This window comes from Chenopodium album, chromosome 9 (assembly GCF_948465745.1).
Source record: "Chenopodium album chromosome 9, dcCheAlbu1.1, whole genome shotgun sequence".
NCBI lineage: Eukaryota > Viridiplantae > Streptophyta > Magnoliopsida > Caryophyllales > Amaranthaceae > Chenopodium > Chenopodium album.
Window position 1 is genome coordinate 61,798,781 of NC_137842.1, and position 22,509 is coordinate 61,821,289.

At 32.8% G+C, this 22,509-nt stretch overlaps 3 protein-coding genes across 3 annotated transcripts; 1 reads left to right on the top strand and 2 right to left on the bottom strand.

Annotated features, from left to right (window-relative positions):
• Nucleotides 1-2,722: 2,722 nt before the first annotated feature.
• Nucleotides 2,723-5,951, bottom strand: LOC145557878 (uncharacterized). Its single transcript, XM_081619056.1, has 4 exons — nt 5,869-5,951; nt 5,348-5,401; nt 4,125-5,197; nt 2,723-4,014 (listed from the first exon to the last, which is right to left on the bottom strand). The coding sequence occupies exons 1-4, from the start codon at nt 5,949-5,951 to the stop codon at nt 2,723-2,725; spliced, it is 2,502 nt and encodes an 833-aa protein (XP_081475182.1).
• Nucleotides 5,952-8,297: 2,346 nt separating this feature from the next.
• On the bottom strand, nt 8,298-9,811 carry LOC145557879 (uncharacterized). The gene is made up of 3 exons (XM_081619057.1): nt 9,606-9,811; nt 8,453-9,512; nt 8,298-8,396 (listed from the first exon to the last, which is right to left on the bottom strand). Exons 1-3 carry the CDS (start codon nt 9,809-9,811, stop codon nt 8,298-8,300), a joined length of 1,365 nt encoding a protein of 454 aa, XP_081475183.1.
• Nucleotides 9,812-18,771: 8,960 nt separating this feature from the next.
• LOC145560051 (uncharacterized) lies at nt 18,772-22,320 on the top strand. The gene is made up of 9 exons (XM_081621308.1): nt 18,772-19,003; nt 19,552-19,628; nt 20,194-20,422; nt 20,532-20,686; nt 20,869-20,914; nt 20,995-21,086; nt 21,187-21,283; nt 21,499-21,555; nt 21,724-22,320. Exons 1-9 carry the CDS (start codon nt 18,863-18,865, stop codon nt 21,793-21,795), a joined length of 966 nt encoding a protein of 321 aa, XP_081477434.1. The 5' UTR covers nt 18,772-18,862; the 3' UTR covers nt 21,796-22,320.
• The last annotated feature ends 189 nt before the right edge of the window (nt 22,321-22,509 follow it).

A 22,509-nucleotide genomic window follows, 5' to 3' on the forward strand; every position in this document is an offset into this window, starting at 1 on the left:
TTTTGTTCTCGGCATCCTGTCAATATTAGTGCCGTATTGATTAAATAAATCCAAATTTGACCTCAAATGATAACGAACGCTAATAGGCTCAACATCGGCAATCTCTATGTCCTCCGGAATATCGGGGTTGGTAGGACGCAAAGCCTTCTCGGCGTCAGCCAGAAACTTATGACGGTAATAAGCTTCTCTTTCTTCTACAGAAGTTAAGGGTGTACAGATTTCAGCCTCATTGGCTTTACCCGTATTTGCATGGATTCCAGAACCAGAAATTCACAAATAATGAAATAAACGCAAAATCTACTTAACCACAAACCAGTGAGAAATCTAAAAGAAAGTTAGGGTTTTTTACCTCTTTTGAACTCAACTCTTGAAAGCGTAACTCAGGAATTAAGTGTCCTCCGTTTACAAACACCGGTCACAACACAACCAAGCAAACCTTTGACAAATCGACTCCTGAATCGCAGAAATAGGTGCGTACTACGAGCGAAATGAAGTGGAAATTTTTCGAAATTTTTTCGCAAAGGAAATGAAGGGTCAAAAGTACGAAATTCGCTATTTATACTGTCCAAATGAAGCGGTTGATGTGACATTTACTGCATGCAATCCAACGGCTGTAATAAAACGCCTTTTCAAAAACACCCTACTTTGATGATTGACACGTGCCCCGTTATTTTATTACATTTTCCCGCCAAATCCTGGGGAAAAAATTTCAAATAAAGTGAAACCGTATTCACTACTATTTTTGGATTTAGTTTAAATTGAGCAAAGTCCTATCGGCAATCTGCTCACTTGGGGGGCAAATCGTAGATTCTTTCGTCTTAAATTGAGCAAAGTATTATCGTCAATTTGCTCACTTGGGGGGCAAATCGTAGATTTTTGTCTTAAACTGAGCAAAGTCCTATTCGCAATTTGCTCACTAAGGGGGCAAATTGTAGATTTTTTCGTCTCTTAAATTGAGCAAAGTATTATCGTCAATTTGCTCACTTGGGGGGCAAATCGTAGATTCTTTCGTCTTAAACTGAGCAAAGTCCTATCGGCAATTTGCTCACTTAGGGGGCAAATTGTAGATTTTTTCGTCTCTTAAATTGAGCAAAGTATTATCTTCAATTTGCTCACTTGGGGGGCAAATCGTCGATTTTTTCGTTTTCTCGTCATTCTTGTATGGTATATTGTGTACCAGCATCGTGTTCCATCGCAAGTGAGCACGTCAGTTTTACTAACATCCTCACTTGGGGGGCTAGTTGTACGGGATATACCGGTAGCATCTATAATATGCCGGTAAAAGAGTACCATGCAGTTTAAAGCCCTCGTTAATCATTGAATAATTCATGTCCTTACCGGCATCAGTCTCTGCCACGTGGAGAGCTGCTTCTAGGAACGTGGCATGTCCCTCTGGCACGTGGAGAGTTACTTGGTGCCGCGTAGGCACCTTCTATTTACAAGGTCGGTGTGCCACCTATCTGTATAGGTGGCACCTTCTTGGTTGTGTTTCTATAAATACCCAAGCAAATCCCCATTTCAAAGGTAGAATCTCTCTCTCTCTCTAAAACACTTTCTCTCTCTTCTTTCACTTTCTTCTCACAAAGGTTCTGAATTTAGCATCGGAGTGGTTATTCCCGGATAACCCCCGGGCTAGCTAATCTGTATTGGCTGTGTAGGTGAGCAATTGGACGGCAAACCATTACCAGCCCTCGGACATTAACGGAAGCAGAATTCAGCAGGAACAATTCGGTCAATAATTTGTGATGCTGATATATGTTTGCACGATGTTTATAAAAGCGAATTCATTGTACGTACTTATGGTATAATTGGAAATTCCGCCCCTTCGTTCCTCCCTTCTCGATTACTAACGATGCCTTTAAAATTGTGTAAAGTATAACGATCAATTAGATGGGTTAGGAATTCAAAAATAATAAGAATTAGGGGAAGGAAGTAAAAGGAAAAGAAGTCAAAAGAAGATTAAAACATTATAGTGTTCAATCCACAATTGAATTACTAATGAATTTTTAAGCATTTTGACAAAATCGATCGAAGAAGTGGAGAATATGAAGGAACGAATTCTATTAAGTGGATAACATATTATTGTGAATATTATAAACCAAGTCAAATGTGGATTGGAGTAATATGATTGAAGAATTTCATAAAATTGGAGTTTTTTTTTTTTTTTTTTTTTTTTTTTTAATGAACCAATAAAAATAAGTCATAATGAGCATGAGTCAAGCCAATCAATTGGCGACCTGTGCTTGTTGGTCGTGCGTTCATCTACGTACAATATATCTAATTTGTGATGAGATTAGTTCAAATTTTCAGTAAATTGATTACGTACACAGTTATTCTTTTTGTATACTTCAATGCGAAACAAAACTTTTTCACCTTCTCATAAAACACCGTGAGAATTTTTTTTAAAAGGCATTCGTAACTTAATTGAAACAATTAAATATAAATGTAACATAAAATGGTTACATGTGTATACAATAACAACAACAAATAAACTCTTTAGAGCTAGAGATGCCATTAATTATAATCTTTTCTAACTATATACATAAAAGCCCCTAATAAACCATCTTTTATACTCCCAGGCCCGTTTCTGAGATTTTAGAGGCCTAGGGGCGGATTAAAAAATAGGGCCCTAGTTAGCTAACTATTAAATTTAATAATAGACAAAATTGGGTATGCAAAAAATGAAAAATACGCGGTATTTTATTTATATTTAAGATAACGCTTATACAAAATGTTTCCTTCTAGCATTTCTAGATGCAAAGTCATTAATAATAGTTTCTACATCAATATGCTCTAACATAGTTCTCTCAATACATAAAGTAGCTAAACCATTCAACCTTTCTTGAGACATTGATGATCTCAGGTAGGTTTTCAATAATTTCAACTTCGAAAAACTTCTTTCGGCAGATGCAACCGTTACCGGCATAGTCAATAGTATCCGATAAGCTATTGATGCATTTGGAAAGCAATCGGCATCTTTGACAAACTCTAGAATCTCATGTGCCGACATCAACATATTTGGTAAAGTCATTTGCAATACTTTTAATTCTGAGAATAGATCATCTGCATCAACATCAGACAAATTATTATGAGAAAAAGTAGTCTTAAAATTGATGCAAGATTTTTTTAATTCATCATTGTCTAATGACTTTAATTTGTTTGAATCAAACAAAAATCCAAATATATTTTCAAACACCTCTAATTGTTCAAATCTATTTTTCAAAGAGTTTATTGCCATATCAACAACCACCAAAAAATAATTAACTCTAAAAGATTCCTCGGGTGATTGTAATTCTTCATCATTACCATTATTCTCATCAAATTGCCTTTTTCTAAATATTTGACGCTTTGTCGGAAGTGTAGGCTCTATATCCATATCAAATGCAAGGCTTTTATTAATATTTATACTAGATTCAAAGCCATTATTTCTATACTCCTCAAAATACAAAATAATACCTTTCACTTCCTTCATTGCAGCTCCAATACACATAGACTTAGTTTGCAATTTCTTACTCACAATGTTAATTGAGAATAAAATGTCATACCAAATCACAATGCCAAGTAAAAATTCATAACTTGCAACACAATTAGCTAAACTTTCACATTCAGTACTCTTAGTCTTAGCATCATTACCACTAGATTCATACAATTTTTGCAAAGCTAATTTTATTTGAGGCGCTTGAAACCTAATAGCTTTAACACTTTTGATTCGACTTTCCCATCGAGTATTACACAAAGATTTAACAGTAAGACCCGGAACATTATCAACTAAAACCTTCCATTTTTTTGTAGAACTTGTAAATAATGTGTATATGCGTTGCACAATTCCAAAAAAAGAAATAGCTTTAACACAAGAATGTGCCATATCCGAAAGAGTTAGATTAAGACTATGACAAGCACATGGAATATATAAAGCCCTTGGATTTATTCCAAGTAGTCTATTTTGAACCCCTTGATGTTTTCCTTTCATATTAGAACCATTGTCATAACCTTGTCCTCTAACATTATCAATATCTAAATCAAGAGACTTGCATACATTTAACAATTCATTAAAAAGTCCCAACCCTGATGTATCATCTACTATTAAGAATTCTAAAAAAATTCTTCTACTTTTATCTTATCACAAGACACATTAACACATCGTACTATCAAAGTCATTTGTTCTTGATGGCTCACATCCGGGGTACAATCAAGTATCACAGAAAAATATTTAGCCTCTTTGATGATCTTTATCATAGAAGTTCTAACACTATGGGCTAAAAGAGAAATCAATTCATTTTGAATTTGAGGACCAAGGTAGTGATAGTGAATTTCATGACTTTTTATACGTCTAACATGATCTTGCATTATCAAATCAAATTCAGCTATCTTTTCAATCAAACCCAAAAAATTACCATTACTATCCTCATACAATTTTCCATTAGATCCACGAAAAGCTAAATTATGTTTAGCAAGACATTTAACAACAAATATTATTCTTATCAAAACTTGTCTCCAACGTTCCTTTTCTTTAAGAATCCCTTCTTGTAACTCTTTATCAATGCCTTTGTTCTTATTCAATCTCAATCTTGTTTCATTCCAAATACTCATATTAGTCAAATGTTCAACACTATTCTCATGTAGTTTGAGTTTCTCGCTCAAATGTTTCCAATCATTCACTCCATCATTTGCTAAAAGAGTTTTGTTATTTTGAGAAGTGAACAATTTACAACAAAAACAATATACTTTATCAACATGTTTTGAATAAACCAACCATTTTCTATCCGAAGTTTCCCCATTACTCAACTTTCTTATAAAATAAGAATATGAAAAATGCCTAGAAAAACTATCGATAGGAAATGTGAGATTTAATTCTCTTATAGGTCCTTTTTCAATCAAAATATCTCTAGTTTTAGCATCAATTAAACCCCAATTTCTAGGATCATAGATATCAAAAGGAGGGATAAAGTGTTCATTAATTCCCACATCAACATTTGGCATATCATTAGGAACATCAATATTTGGCACATCATTAGGAACATCAACATTTGGCAAATCATTAGGAACATCGACATTAGGCACATCATTAGTAACATCGACAATTGGCACATCATTAGGAACATCAACAATTGGCACATCATTAGGAACATCGACAATTGGCACATCATTAAAATTATCATCATTATTCAAGTTATTCGAAGATTCTTCCACTCGACTACTACAAAAAAATTTATCTAATGCTCCTCTTTAAGATTCAATCAAATGTTGGGCTCGTTTTCTTTTTTCCCTTTTATCATGTCCGGATGCATATTTTCTCGGAAACATTATTAAAATAAATAATATAATAAAATTTAAAGAATAATATCACCGAATCTCGCAAGATGCTAGTAGTAAATCCGAAAAGTCCAAATATCGGCAACACCTACAATAACATAAAATTATAAATTCAGTACAATTGAATAATACATTATTTAAATATATCATTTACCACTTAACAATTAAACATATGGTGAATCTGTAATAATATCATACACTGATACACTCATAATTTATTAATCCATAAAGAATTAAGGACCATAATTAAAATTTATCAATCGACATTTCACAAAAATGTGATACTAATAACTTTTTTTTTTTGGTAGAGATACTGATAAAGTGATAAGATAATTCATAATTAAAAATTATCATTTGACAATTTGATAATTCATAATCAATAATCAAATATCATATTCATAATTCAAGCAAACTGATAAATTAAGAACTAACTGGAATTCTGGAAAAATGTATTTCGTGTAGCATCTTTAAATTGCTTTAAATTGAATTATTCATAAATTAAAATAGATTAATTGCTTTAAATTGCTGGAAAAAAAATTAAATTTAAGAACTTACTCGTATGATTTCAGAAATCTCAAGAAATACTCTGATACTCCGTACTCGTATGATTTCTGAATTCTGATTTCATCTTTGAACATCGAAGCCAAACTCCATAATAATGGTGAAAAAATAATAGATACAAATAGAAAAAAGTGATTAAGAAAATTGATAAGTGAAGAACAATTAAAAGAGTATAATTTATAGGAAAATTCTTAGACTTTGATCCCGTTAAAAATTGATTGCAAAGATGAACGTTTATGGGGGAAATCATCTTCTTAGAATTAATTTGGGAAAGAAGATGAAAAATCAGAAAAATAATTGATTTCATGAATGAAATTGAAGATTATACGGTTGTATTTGGGTAGATTATAGGAATTAATTTGGCAAATTCAACTTCCCAAAGATGAAGGGGCTATTTTCTAGGAGGAATTAATTTGAGGGGATTTTTAAGGGAATAAATTGATTGATTAACTTGAAGTCTGGAATTAACGCCGCTTATTTCGTATAATCAATTTTTTTTTTTTTGATATATATACGAATATGGGTTTCAAATTTTGGGGCCCTGGGCGGGCGCCCCGGCTACCCCGGCCCAGATACGGCCCTGTATACTCCCTCCGCCCACAATTATCTGCAACATTTGCCAAAAATGGCTGCTTCTATTATGTGCAACAAATTTTTTTGTTTCCTGTTATAGTAATAATGTAAGTGGTAAAAGACTGATTTACCCTTACTTTTGATATTTTATTGTTGTGTTACTTGTTTTAATTACATCATAATCATCTATTACACACTAATGATTCCCACCAAAATTTAACACCCTCACACTCTCTCACATCCACACCCTTTCATCTCCCAACTGCCTCATTCAATGTTCTTCATTGAATTTCTCTCGATTACAATGCCTCCTTCATCAATTGTGGAGAAATCTCCAGAACTTCATAAAAATCCCTCGTTTCACTTTCATTTTCACACTCTCTCTCCTGATCTCTCTCATGTTCTCTCTCATGCGAAACCCTAACTCCAAATTTTCTCTGCTCCCTCTTCGAAAATGAACCCAGATCCAAATGAGTCCCCTCGAAACGACACCCCTGCTCGTATCTCTGAGGGATCTACACTATACAAGCTGCGCCGAGGTAGTGGGCAACTTAAACCAGTTCGCCGTTGCACATCGTACTTCCGGAGATACGTTCGAGGGAAAATCGGAGCAAAACTTGAAGAGTACGTGTCCAGCGACGAAGAGGAGCAGAAGAAGGAGGCTTCTATGGAAGGGGAGGGGCCAGATCTAGGCTTGAACACTGTTGAGGATGGTGCTGCTGCCAATTCCACCGCTCTAGCGGTGGTCGAGAAATTTGCTGATGACTCTGACTGTGTTGAGGTTCACGTTCAGCGGGGAAGAAAAGAGTTAGATCTGTCTTCAACCGGGACTACAGTGGCTGGGACCCTGACTATTTGGCTCTCATTAGGGCCAAGTACCCTAATGATTTCCCTCCCAACAACTGATCTGCGCAGCGTAACTATTTCTGAACCCTAATTTTGGTTTTTTTTTTGTTGTTGCACATGCTGGTTAATTTTGAACATCTTTTGGCTAGCTTATTGAGTCCCTTATGTTAGTTTATGGTTTGTGGTAGTCTGTAGTACTCATTGTTGGTGATTGAGTTGATGCTATGATATATGGTGCTTATATGATGCTGGTTTAACCTTGTGTATGTGTTGGTGAGTATATGATGCTGGTTTATATGATGTTGCTTCTATGATGATGGTTTAACCTTGTTCTGAACATGTAGTATGGTTTGCTGTATTTATGGTGTTGTTCTGTGGTAGCTTTTGTTCAATGTGATGGTGAATTAGGCTTTGTGAAGTGTGTTTGGTTTCTGCTTGTTGAATGAGTCCCTTATCAACCAAGGGAATGGTAGTTTGATGCATGATGAGGCATGTGTTGGTGCCTACCCAGTCCTATTGCATTGATGCCTTTAGTTCTTGCAACTGTGTCTGAGTCCCTTATGGTGTGCTATGAATGTTTGAGTCCCTCTATGATTCATGTGTTAATGCACTACTTCCAAATGATGAAGGGACTCACTTTGACTTGAATGTGTAAGGGGGCTTTGCTCCAACAAGTGTGGTTCACACTTGTTGTTGAGGTATCCACCTTACACCATTCCAATGAAAACAAAGTAACCTAACTGATGAAATATAAACAAACTATGCCAATCCATACTTCATTCATTTTAGCACAATCTTTTACAACTCAAAAAGTTTCTGATCATACCCATTCATCACATGACTGCCTTAAATTTGAAAATTAAATCTAGCAAAATACACATAACCAAATCAGTCTAAGCATAAACAAAATACAGTTGCTTACATTGTCAAAAAACTTGTTTTGATCACTTGTTTGGTTATGTGTGGAAGTCATGCCTTGCTTGAATGGTAATCTGCCCTTGTCCCTAATCTGCATCCACCTCCAGCTGAGTATTGTCTGGAATGTCTTGATTTACTTCAATGAAAAGTGTGTTGAGGTGGTGCACTGCTTGTTGAATGAGTCCCTTATCACATTCCAACAGTTCAGGAAGCATACCTAAGCTGTCCAACCTCTTCTTACCATATGTGGTGGATTGAAGTTGTTGCCCCCTTCCTTTTCCAGGATCATCTGCATGACCCCTTGCAAAGTGATCCATGTGTACTTGTTCAGTATGGGATCAAACCACTCATAAGCCTCATAGACTTTCTCTATTAATTCCTCAATTTTGGTGGGGAATGATTGATATTGTAATGACTGTATGACCTTAAAGAGTCCCAAGTCAAGCATATTAAGGTCTGGTGACTGTGCTGGTTGGTATATCATTTGAATGTTGAACCCATCAGATGTGCAGGCTGCATTGAATTCCTCATCCATAGGAATCTGATGAGGCCTTGCATTGTCCCATTGGATGTTAATATATTTAGGAAGACTTGGATGCCATTGTCTTTTGATTGCTGGTATAACATTGTTCAACAACATCTTCCTGATTTCTCCCTTGTTCACACTCTCTGTTGCCTTAGTTTCCAATACCCCTGCATCTCTGTTCTTGCTTTTCTTCTTTGCCCTCTGTTGGTAGATGAATGGGAAAATACCAAACTTCCCATCATGTAGCATGTTCCCATTGCTGTCATACAATGGTTTGCCAATGATCCCCATGAACATTTCTTTGATTTTATACCTCTTTGATTGCTGACATCTGTATGGGTTTTCTTCCTTTGGTAAAAGATAGAACCTCCTAGTTTCAGGGTTCATGTAGAACCATTTCTCATCAATGTGAATATCCTGTTGCATGTCAATAAAAGTTGGATTTCCAACTGCTGGAATGGGATGAATGTGGGCAAGTGCCCACTTCAGCCTTGCCACTTTGTGATTAGATGTGAGTGCTGAATGGTTTGCTGCTGTATGTTTTCTTAATCTGCCCTTTTTCTTTAGCTTGTGGAGAAATCCATGGGAGATTTTGAGAGCAGCTGCATAGCTCCTCTCTGTTGTCCTTTTGTATAAAGGCACAGATTGCAAGAACTCATCTGATATGTCCCTAGGTTTTGGACCTGTTTTGCCCAGTTTTCTGCTTCTGACATCAATTACATTCCCTTGAGCTATGCTTTCCTTAAGAAATTTCCAAACCCTTTGTGATGTGCTTCTGTGAATTCCATACTTTCTTGCAATTTGTGACAAAAATCCCCTTTTGAGTTCCCCCTAATGCATGTTAAGTAGAAATTCATCTACCATTTGCCTTTTTGTTTCAACAGTAATTTGCTTTTTGCTTGTTGGCTGTGCTTGTGTCTGATGTTCCTCATCATTGTTGTCCCCTTCCTGGTCACTGTTATCCCCTTCACTGAAGTCTTCTTCCATGCTTTCATCACTACTGATGTGCTGATATGGTCCCTCGTTGAGTAGTTGTTCTATATCAAAAAATTCCTGATCAAAATATTCTTCCATGTGTGTGGTCCCCTTTTTTTTTTTTTTTTTTTTTTTTTTTTTTTTTTTTTTTTTGCAGATGGTAAATGAAGGTGATGAAGTTTTTTGTGGCTGAAGTTTTTTGTGAAGACCTCAAAGAAGCGAAACCCTACTGCTGCCCTTAGTTTAGGACTAATCTCAGTTTAGGCAGTGTATATTTTGGACTAATTATGTTAGGATTTGATGGGGTTTTTTTTTGGAACAAACTTAATTATTATGGTCTGTATTTAATGCTAACTCTATGGTAGGTGCCCTTTTATATGACACTTGAATTGTTTTGCAACTTGCTGAAATTGTGAATGAATGTGTGAAAAGTTGGTGAAATTTGAAAATTTCCAAAGTTTTGGTGGAAATCTGAATTTTTCAAATTTTCACACCAAAAAAAATAGAGGGTACATTCCCTCTACAATTTGGTGACAGATTTCCGCCCAAAAAAATTGAGTGGACCACTTTCTCTCTCCAAATTCCCACTCAAAAGTACTCACATGCATAAAGTAAATCAACTTGGACCACTTTCTCTCTCTTCTTTCCCTCCAATATAAAACTTAATTAAACCCACCAAAATGTAATTAAACTTCCCTAAAAGTTTTGTCTAGGAATCCGTAAAAAGTACAGTTGTTGCAGATAACTGTTTGCGGAGGGAGTACGAAGTATAACTAGTAGGTAACCCTAATCGAAGCAACTATAATAATAGAGGCCACTACACAACATCAAATTAATGGGGGTAGCCTTTTGGTGGTGGTGCACACGGCCTAGACACACATGTACAACGACCTTCCATACCAGTTATTTCGGTGACTAGTTAGTCTGCATTACACACTTCTACCTGCCTTTGTGTTGTCCATTTAGGTACTCCTACTCTTATGTTGCTTCTTGTGTTACGCATTTGGTTTATGTGTTCTTCCTAACAACAACCTTTACTCTTTGGTCATCCTTCTATTGTCCATACTAATGTTACGTGGTACAATGTTCAATTAACAAGTGTAACCAACTCTTGTAAGTTAAGACGAGTTTAGATATCTCATATTCAATCGAATTTATTACACTAAAATCAAATACTTGGTCACAACAATTTGTGAAAATACAAATAAAAATTCTTAAGTTTTGCAGCAAGATTTAGCTGTACTCTTGATAGACCTGTTCTGTACGTATAACGATAGCAGTATTGTAGCAAACATCAACATCATAGACTTTTACAGTCTATACATACTACTTATGTACGAATACCTACTTATAAAATCTTGGACCAATTCTATTTAAAGGGGTCCCTTGGGAATTTGGGATTTATATATGCAAAAACTGCACAACCACAAATCTTTTGGTGTGAAATGGTGTGCTGGCATATGTTTTTCTAGGGTGCATGCAATTTGTCAATTTTATATCTTTTTCTTTGTGACCCAACTAATAAATTTTAGAAATTAAATCATACTAGTAGTTCTTGACTCCTTGTATAATTGTATTGGTAGTTTGGTACACAATTCTTTTTCTCTCTCTCTTCAGAATTTTTGGAGTAGTTAGGGCTTGTTCTCATTAACTGAAATGAACTGAACTGAACTTAACTTATTAGAGCTGAAATGAATTTAACTGAAATGAATATTTTATAATAGTTAGAAATTATAAGCTGAACTGAACTGAACTTATTAAAGCTGAACTGAACTTATTAGAGCTGAATTGAAAATAATTGTATGAGAACAGGCCCTTAGCTAGCTAGCCAAGTGATGTATGATATAAGAAATATTCGGTTCCCAATTAGTTAGTATAAATGCTTGTTTTAATGGTTTTGGAAAATAAATTTATATCATTGTCGTTTCCGTAGCTTTATGAGTTTGTCAAGTGACGTATGATATGAGAAATATTTAGTTCCAAATTAATTGGCTGGAAAACTTAATTTTAATAATCTCAACTTTGACTGATTTTCTTTAAATAATCCTAAATTTTGATTATTTTTGTAAAAAAAATCCCAACTTATATAAGTATCTTCTTAAAATAATTCAAAATGTTATTTTTGTTGCTTTTGCTGATTCCTTTTAGGACTATTGTTTATAATAATAATAAAAGTTCAAATTATTATAAAAAAAAATACTTATATAAGTTGGGGTTGTTCAAAGAAAATTGATCGATGGGATTATTAAAACCAATTTTACCTAATTGGCATTAATATTTTTTTTAATGGTTTTGGAGACATAATTTGACTATCAATATATATAATTGTTGTTTCTGTAGCCAATGACTTAGCCATTATGTTCAATTTAAAGAGAATTGGCCCAATAAAAAATAAGGCTTATGACAGTCGATGCCCAATAATTTATTGCGTCATCATAATTGTTTAACTAGCTGGTTGCATTAGATGCTAAGAAATACTATGAGAGGCCAAACCATTTGGCACAATTGTATTAATGGTTTGTACTTAAGGGTTTCTTTTTGGTTTAAAATCCACTAAAAGCTTGTAGTTGTTTCATCACTTGAACATGCAAAATGACAAATAAGTACCAGAATTGACGCTGGCTGAGAATAGGGTACTATTGTACTAATCAAACTGCTATGGATGTATGTGAGTTATAGTAAGCTTAGGATCAAACAATTTTGGCTTATGGCTAAATTTCACAACCAATTAACTTCACATACCCCAATTCATTTACCAACGTTTTAGAAATTAGAAAGTTGAACACATGTACTTAGGGCCTGTTCACATTTACTAAACTGAGCTGAACTAAACTGATTGTAGCTGAACTGCACTGAGCTAAAATGAATATTTTACGAGAGAAGGATTTAAGGAGCTGAAATGATTAGAGCTGAATTGAACTGAAATCAAGCTAAAGTGAACAGACCCTTAGTTGAATGACTCTTTTCCAATTAACGCCACCGTTTGTTGTTATGTCCAAAGTAACATCCTTTAGAGGGGAAGGTAGGGAGAATCCCAACCCAAAAATACCCATAATGCTTAGGACTTGATATTGACATTGTGAACTTGTGACCTTCAGCATCACACGGCCAAATTCCAAACTTCCAACCACCAAGCAAGATATTATTTGTATTTTCTACCTACTTTGTTGTATGTATTTAGGGTGCTTCCTACGATTGGCAAAACAAGTAATGCACATAATACTCCATTGTCCATTCCGGAGTTAATGCTACTCCATACTTGGTATAACATGGGCCAAATGCCCAAAAGGGTAGAAAATAAGACAAAAACAAAATAAAATTAGATATCAATATAACACTAAATGTTTAATAGAAATATCAATACAATATTAAGTGCTATGAGTACTATATTGTCTATATAGTACGAAGTATATTGTATATAGCATAACCCATTGTGTTTTAATTATGTGAGGTTGCGGTGGTAAAGTAGTGACATCACTTTATATCCCTGATGAGATATAGGGATCAAATTCATGAGAAACAAACAATTAATAAGAAATCTTTCCCTATAAACAAGTCCCCGTCTTATCACTTAAAATAATAATAAAAAAATGCTTTCACTATGTCATATTGTTATGTACTCGACTACTCGTATGTAATCCTACTTATGCCTAATCATATAAAACAAGGATTGATCTAGTGGAAAGTTTGTATCACACAACTATGAGGTTATGGAATTATAAACCTCTTTAGGGGAGGGAATGAGGGATTCCCTTTTTCCCCACGGCCCCACCCACTCTTAAAGGCTTGACCCGTTAACTCAAGTCGGGTGGACTTATGTGAGAATCTGAACTGTTCTCGCTCCATAGTTAACTATAATTATACATTACTTTTATAATGCAAAATAATAAAAATACAACGTATCAATAATAAAATCATATTATTGATACCTTGCAAAATCAAATTCAAAGAAATAAAACAAGTGAAACAAAGTGTCATTTTTGAAGCTCATTTCACTTCATTCATCATCTACCACAATAAAGTCATCACTCTCAACATTGTTCTCGAATTTAAGTTTCTCAACCGTTCATCCATCATCAAAAGTCATTTCAATTTGATTGATTTGAAGCTTGCTCATTAAACATGCATTTTTCTTTTTATTTATCATTTATCATTTTAATGTTTGACAAATATATTCATTCTCCACTTTGATCTTTTTAGTTTTTTTTTTTTTTAAAAAAAGAAAAAAATCACGGTCATGTCTAGTTGGATTTAATAAATTTATATACTATTTCCTCTGTCCCAAAATATCTGATACTGTCAACTTTACACACATGTCAATGTATTAGTTTGATTTTTTTTTTATACTTCCTCCGTTTTTATTTTATTGCACCATTAGGACTTTTACACTATTCACTTAATCTTCTTTGACCATCATTTGTGATTTATCCATTCGGAAAAATATAGTCATGTACTCATGTGAGATCTAGTTAGATTCATCTCGAAATCTTTTTTCAAATATTATTTTTCTATAATTTTTACAAAAGTATAATTGAAGATATTAATAGCTAAAAAAATGCATTGGCAAGCGTGAAATCCCTCATGATGCAATAAAAAAAGAACGGAGGAAGTATATATAATCAAATATTAATAAAAAATTATTATTATTATTATTATTATTTTGAGTAGTGATAAAAATTATTTTAAAAATCATATAATGAAATTTTATATTAACACATATCGACCAACATATTTTATGATATTTTATTATTATTATTATTATAGTAAAAAATTATAATCAAAGTTAATAATTAATAGGCCGGGAAAAAAGTCCAACGTCCCACATATTTTAGGACGAAGAAAGTAGTAGTAATACATTTTTAAAAAAAAACCCGTAAGGCCGTAAGGAGTAGCAATAAGTAAAACCTAAAATACGAGTTAAACTTAAGGAACAGAGTGAATAATTAATCACACAAGAATCACAACATCTAATCTAAACTGCTAAACATCAGTAGTCAATAAAAAATGTGCAGCTTCGTTTCTTGGCGAATTCAATGGCCATTGTTTCGATCTCGTTTTTTGGACTCGGGAGAAAATCTCAAGCTAGGCTTAATGGGCTTTAGGCAAACCAAGAATATGATTGTTTGGGCCGGACTAAATGGGCTTGATAAGTTTGAAAGCCCATCTTCTTTGGATCTGGGACAGTCAATGGGTCAATGCTAGTGTCTGCTTGAATTTTTTTTTTTTTGTTTTTGAAAGTACATTGCTTGAAAATTGTTATCAACCTTGAATATGCTTCTCCTTCTATAATTCCTTTCCTTTTATTTGCTACACTTTGACTCTATTTTAACTAATTTAATTGATTGCAGTTAACAAAAGATTAAGCACGTGTAGTTTTGTTAAAATTGTTTTTTCTTATACTTCTTCTGTTCCACAATTATGTTTATAGTTCATATTTATAATATTTTTTTTTGAGACAAATTTGGTCAAAGTAGGAACATTGTGGAACGAATGGAGTATATTATTCATAATTTAATACTCCTTACCAACCTATTGGTATTTAAAGATATGACTTGTGAGTGATTGAAATAATGCATTGGCAAATGTGAATAGAAAATTGTTGTCACTAAAAAGAAATAGAGGAAGTACATTGTGAAAATACAATCATATTTCTAACAAATCAAAGATCATATTTAAATATATTAAAACAATTGTATATTTGAATAAATTTCCGATCAAGATAACATCTTTTGTATTTGTAGAACCTCTATTACACATTAGAGCGCATGTAACATATAATATACATTTATACACCCTAGTGTTTGTAAATAACATGTAATGTACCAAGTATCTACGTGTATCAGTGCCTATAAATAAATTTGGGTTAAAAACACATTAACACACTCACACATAATAATTAATTAGCTGAAAAAGAAAAAAAAAAAACTCATCACAGTGTTTATAATCACCTAAAACTCTTTAGTATGTTTAGTTAATTGGTTATTATCTATACAAATCCACTTAAAATTTTTGGTTATCTATTTGATTGGTCCAATTTAAATACCTAAACTGTTTCTTCATGAGGGTTTAATATGGAGTGGCTGAATTTCCAAATGAAAACTTAAGGTATATAATGAGTAGTGAGTTTGTTTACCTAATGACTTTATATTTCTTCTTATTTAATTTTATGTTCAACTGCATCAAAAGTTAGTGAACAAGAATACCTCTTTTGTTAAGGCCTCGTTATAACAATAATGTAATAAGTCAAATAACATAAATTTAGTTATTTTTGCCACAAACTTAGTATGGTTTGGTGGTCCATTTTCATAACTGTTTTCACAATATATGTACTAGTTTTGTACTTTTTAAGCCACGAATTAAAATTGGGTCAACCCCCATTTTAGTACAAGAGTCGTTGACATTGCGTATTGCTGAAATTTTCAATTTATTATTGTTTTTGTTAATTAAAATATATAAATAAATAAATAAGAAACTTGTATGTCCAAATTACAATAGTATGAATCTAACATAGTACGTATGTAATTTTTATTACTTTTAAAGAATGGGAGAGGTTAGCAATTTTTCTAGTTTTTGGCATATCCGATCCTACGCCATCAATATTTAAACAATACTACTAATTGAGGTTATATAGTTCATCAACTTTGATAGAATATTTCAATTTTACTAATTACATACATACAAAGTACATTATATCTGTTTTTTTTAATATTAACTCAATTACTATTTTTGTAATAGAATAACTCTGGTTGTATTTCATAATTTATATAAAAGAAAATTTTAGCATGTGTCAGATGTGTGCTTGAATCTCTTAAAAGTTTAACATTTTTTTTTTTAAATTTCACTTAAATGTAATTGAAGGCTTATGTATACGATTAATACGAAGTATATATAATAAGATAATGTATACATTGAAAATAGTACAATAAGTCAAGTGAGTCAAACTTTTAGTAATAGAGAAAAAGTTTTATTTCTAAACTAACAACTAAATATATGGATCAAAATACTTATTATTTTTATGATGTTATCAAAAGGTTAATGTATTATTTCCACTATAAAGTAATGGTTTATGATTAAAATTATTTTTATTTTGAACAACACCACTTGTAATGATGACTCAAGTCACTCAACAATGCAAAACGTTCCCGGCCCCTCTCCTTGATCCTTCCCCTCCAACACCCTCCCAACACCCTCGAAAGGAAAATAATTTTGGCTCATCATGCTTAAATCAATTTCACAAGGAGGAGCATCGAATATCATTCACATTGATACTTGATGTAACAGGGTTAGCTAGTTAGGGCTTTGTATCATTCCTGCTTTGTTTAATTTTTTCACCTTACTTTAACTCATTCGAGATAAGTTTAATCTGAAAATTCAAATAAGTGAAAATCTAATTTCGAACAAGGGAGTATCTTGCATGTAACTGTACAATAGTACGAGTAATACACGGTCTAAGGAATATTCCCAACACTTATTGCTTTAAAGATAACATTCATTTATTTTATTATATTAAAAGTGAGGAACTCTTTTGATGATCTAGTAAATGTTGCTTATTTCCGATCATATGTTTCATGAATTTCATATTTGCGTGGCTTTGTCTCATACTTTTCAAGTACATGATGTACAATTAGTTGGAAAAAATAAAAGAGAAAGTGATTTTGTTATACGTGACGACTTCATTCAAGAGCTTCTATCCTACAAACATGGTTCACCATCTTTGTATGTTTGATTTCTATAATAACAACATAATTAAATTAACCTAATAAAATAACAAAAGTTTGGTAGTTTTATTAAATTTTTTTTCAAAAAAATAAATAAATACTGTAGAGTTTACCTGTTCTAAGCATAGCAAGATAATTATTGGATAATATCTAATTAAATTGGATGGGTCAACGTTTATGTGATTCTATTGGATTAGATTATCAGAATATCTTTACATGTTGCAATAAAAAAATTGAGCATCAACGGTTAGAACTAGTACTAATCATTATTTTTGGACGAGCATAAAACGAAAAATATTTAGGGGTTGTTCTCATACGATTATTTTCAGTTCAGTTCAGTTTAGCTTTAATAAGTTCATTTCAATTCAGCTCTTAATTTCCTTCTCTAATAAAATATTCATTTTAGTTCAATTCAGTTAAGTTAAGTTCAGTTCAGCTCATTTCAGTCAATGAGAACAAGTCCTTAGTGTGAAGGATATACATATCATATTATATAAGTAATATATAAAGCTAAACTTTTAGCCAGGTCACGACACAACGATACTATTAAATGTCAGTATGACACATAAAATTTTTGTAAATATTTTTTATTTATTTATTAGGATAAAAAATTGGATAAACTAGATGAAGCCCGTACAATGAACGCTTTGTTTGAATTTTTTAAAATGATTATATATATATATATATATATATATATATATATACACTAAAATTTGTTATATATTTAGATGAAATTCTTACTATCAAAAGATAATATTTTATATTTAATTAATTTAAACTGTGAAATCTCATTCGCCAATTTTTCTTACATGTCATTTAAATTATTTAATTCTAAAAGAAATTAATAATCTCGTATTTAATTGGCTACCACTAAAATTTATTATCCTACGTGGCGCGCTGAAAAAATTAAATCCTATGTAGCTAATACGAGACAACAACATTTGACATTTTAACTCGAACATCACAAGGGGCACCAATCTAGTTTGACAATCAAATATTAGTTTGACAATTGGATATATTTTTTATGAATAAAAAAATTATATATTTTTTTATTAACTAATACAAGTAATTTCCAAAAATTTGACCCCAGATAAACAAGATGCACAAATTTAATATCGAAAACAAGACGAAATACCTCAAAAGTCATAAAACAAACAATGTTCCAAATCCTTGTACAATATGGTTAGTTGAAGGTGGAGTTGATGCACCTATTTAAGGGACATACACTACTACTACAACATGTCTACAAGTCATACCAACCTTTAATTAACAAGACGTGACTCCCTCCTTTTATTTTTTTTTAATAGTGCCTTACACAATCCTTTTTCTTTCTCTAATCCATTTCAAATACAAGTATTCTTAATAAATTATACACTTGTATTTATATTAATCCCAAATTCCTTTTCAAACTTTGTAATATTTGCAAATTCAAATGCATCAAGTTAGCAACATGTCTTGGGGTGTTAATGAATCATATCGTCCTCTTCCTTCTCTTTACTTTACTTTGTCTTCCGTTTGGTTTGTTTCTAGTCTTTCCTGGGCTTTTCTCACCTGGCGAAACCGCCATCTTCAGGTTCTTTTCTTGCCTTTTTTTTTTTGTTGCATTTGATTTTACGTGTTTGCGTAGAGCTGTCAATTCGGGTACTTAATATTTTATATGGGCTGGGTCATGAACTCATGTTTAATCGAGTTATGTCCGGTCAGGTTAAGTTGTTAGTTATGTCATCATGTCAAGTCAGGTCAGGTCGGTTTAGTTTTTGATAGCTCTAGTTGGTGGGTTTGTTTTGGACTGACCCACTTCAATTTTTTTTTTGATTGACTGAAAACTATAAAGTTTTAAAAATGTTTTTAGGAAGTTAATTGAAGCTCTGATTTTTTTGCTGTTTGAATTTTTTTTTTTTTTTTTTTTTTTTTTTTAATTTGGTGTTATTGGTGAATTTGTTCTAAACGGAAAAAGTCATGCAATATGGATTGTTTTGAGTTTTGGGGTAGAGTAGTTGAAGCTTAATTAATCATGTGGGAGGATTTTCATTTTTTAATTTTTAATTTTTTTTTGCATGTTATTTAGTTTCTCTTTGTTTCTCTGATTTTCATTTTTTGTTTGAATTATGATAATAACAGAATAATAATCTGCAATGGACGTTGGCATCAGTTCCATTAATTAAAACATTGCAGCTTATGCTATCATTCCTCTTTTGGTATGTTTCAATCCCTTTCTTAGAATTTTTATTTAATTTTGATTTTCCTCAACATGTTACTGATTATATTTCTGAATGAATAAATTTCTACCTACAGATTATAAACATATTTTGAATACATATATATAGATTCTAACTTTCCAAGGTAAAAATATGAGCACCTAAGCCTTTTCACTTGGTAAAATAAGCAAGCAAATGTTAATGTGTTTATCGGTACCGAAGATATAATGGACTAATGCATATACCATGGTGATTTGCTGTAAGAATCAATGAATGTATAAACTCTCTAGTTGTGAAATTGTTGCAACTAAAATGATTTCCAAAGGAATTAACTGATGAAAGTTAGAAGTTTGCATCTTCCTGGCCTACTCCTTGAGTTGAATTTGTATGAAGAATTTGATAATCTTCCTGCCTAATGTGGGAAGTTTGATTAGATTCAAGGAACTTTACACGCAAAATGGATGCTACAAAGTTTTCTGAATCGTTTTAGCACAACTGCGGGTCTGCAGTACTGTACTATTATTGATGATCACACAGTTCATTCGAATTATTTATGTATATGCAGGTATTCTTGCTTTTATTCCGAAGTATGTTCTTTATGGATGTCCTTTGGGGTGTATGTAACCGGAGTCCTCTTTCAGACAGCTTCTTTTGTGTCCTTCCTGCTCATTGCTCATGGTTACTGCATCCTGTGTGAGCATCTGTCGTTATATGAGAGACGAACTACAGCTGCACTTGGGTGTATATTTTACCTGACACTCGTTGGTTATAGAGCTTCTGTACCATATTTTACTGTAAGTGCATTGTTTAGAGCATCTCGATTTGCATTGTTTTTTTAAACAATTCTACATAGGTTTTTTAAACTACATTTTGATGATGAATTGTTGGCTTGATTTGGTTCAGGCTCTTTTGCTGCTCAACTACTTCATTTCATTTTCGGTGATCTTCCACCACATATCTCAGAACTTGCTGTCTCTGAGAGAGCAGCTTAGTGTTATAGAAGATGATGATGTTCGTGCTATGCATGATGCAGTGCGTTCAAAATATGTCATGTTCAAGTATGTGGCTGTTACTCTGTAACTTCCTTTGTCCCTAAATAATAGGCCTCATCATCACAATACCGATGTTTCTTTCTTTGCATTTCTTAGTGAAGAGTGTATCATTATTTTCTATCATAAAGCAATTTTGCCAGTGTTTGCTTCCTTTATTTAACTGGTTGATGTTATGTTCTGCATTACAGGAAATTTCGGGTGGCAATGCAGCTGGTAGCTTTAGCAGAAGCAGCGGTATGCCTTCTTGACCCTGTGATTTTTAGAACTTTGAAGTCTGTGTACGTATAAGTAAATTAATTATTTTGTCATTTCAGATATACATAAATGTGGATGATTCTCCAGAGACTTACTGGATCAGGCTGTTGGTTCGAGAATGGGCACAATATTGCATTTTCTTATACATAGGGTATGAATCTATTTAGCTTTCTTATCCTGCAAAAGGTGCATTTTTGGTTTTCATGGATAACTTAATGTTTGTAGAGGAAATCTCATCAATGCCTTTGCAGGTGGACATTCCGCTCACAAGATTTGGCTCCACGCTTTTCTGTTATACCGACAGAGAAGTCTCAAGGAGGACTAACAGTTCCTCCAATTTATACTGTTGTAAGCTCTCTGCTACCAAACTGATTTCTAAATTGTTTGTATATCAGCAAAATTGTGGTCTTTACAAATTTGATAGATGTCACAACTATAGTTTGTGTTATAAGCAAAGTGAAAATGACAAGTACTGGTCACAAAAAAATTAAACATTAAATCAAATTAGCACTTTGCATTGGTGTTTTATGCAAACAAGTCTCTAAATCTTTTGTTTTTCGCAGGTGATGGATGCTTCTACCTACAACGATTTTTGCGATCAAAAATGGCACATTGGAGTGGTAAGTACTTACTAATTACTATGATGAGTATTATATTTACTGTTTGCTAACATTCAACAACTTTCTGTTATTTTTTCACCTTTATACATCAACTTCATTTTTTCAATTTTGCTTTTCTGTTAGTGAGTTAAATAAACCAAGTCTTACCATTTTGTGCTTTTCGCCTAGGCAACTTCTCTCCCCAATGGAAGAAGCACCAAGAAATCTACTATGATTATAGTTCAACAACCCAAGAGTTAGAGTCAAACTTGTAACCAGCATTGTTGCACAAGCAAAAACAAGTGCTTTTGGTTTTTCTGAGACAAGCTTACCATTCAGATTCAACATCGCGAAGCTGCTAAACTTCTTGCAGAACAATTGCGTAATTGCAGTGAAGAGCAACATATAAACCAAACACGAATCACACTTTTTTTTTAATACTTTTATTAAAATTTGTATAGTAGAGTGTAAGTCTAGGTAAATTAATAGGAGCACCAGCATAGCTGCATAGTCAGTTCTGATTCTTCTGAAAATCAGAAGGAATGTTGATTTTAAGGAGGTAGATTAGATATGATCATTTAGCCAATTTTGTCCATGTATCTAAAGTTCTGGCCTGGATAAATTGTTCATAGACATAATGTATTTATAAACCATGAAGGTTGGAAGTTGGAACCCAAGGTTTCACTTGAATGCCCTTTTTTTTTCTTTTTTTTTTGTGTGGAAGTGTTTTCCCATAACTTTTCCTATAATTGGGCTTTATATATACTTATTATAAAGACTATTCCTAGAAATTTAGACTAAAGAGAACGAACTCTTGGTTACACGTATTTAATAGCTTTTAAATTAGTTAAAACATGACGAAATCTCTCTTAAGTGTTTGACATAACTGGTAAAGTTTTCGGAGGTGATAGACATTATCGACCATTATAACTCTTTAGTCTTTGGACACCAAAACCTGGATTAAAAAAAAAGAAG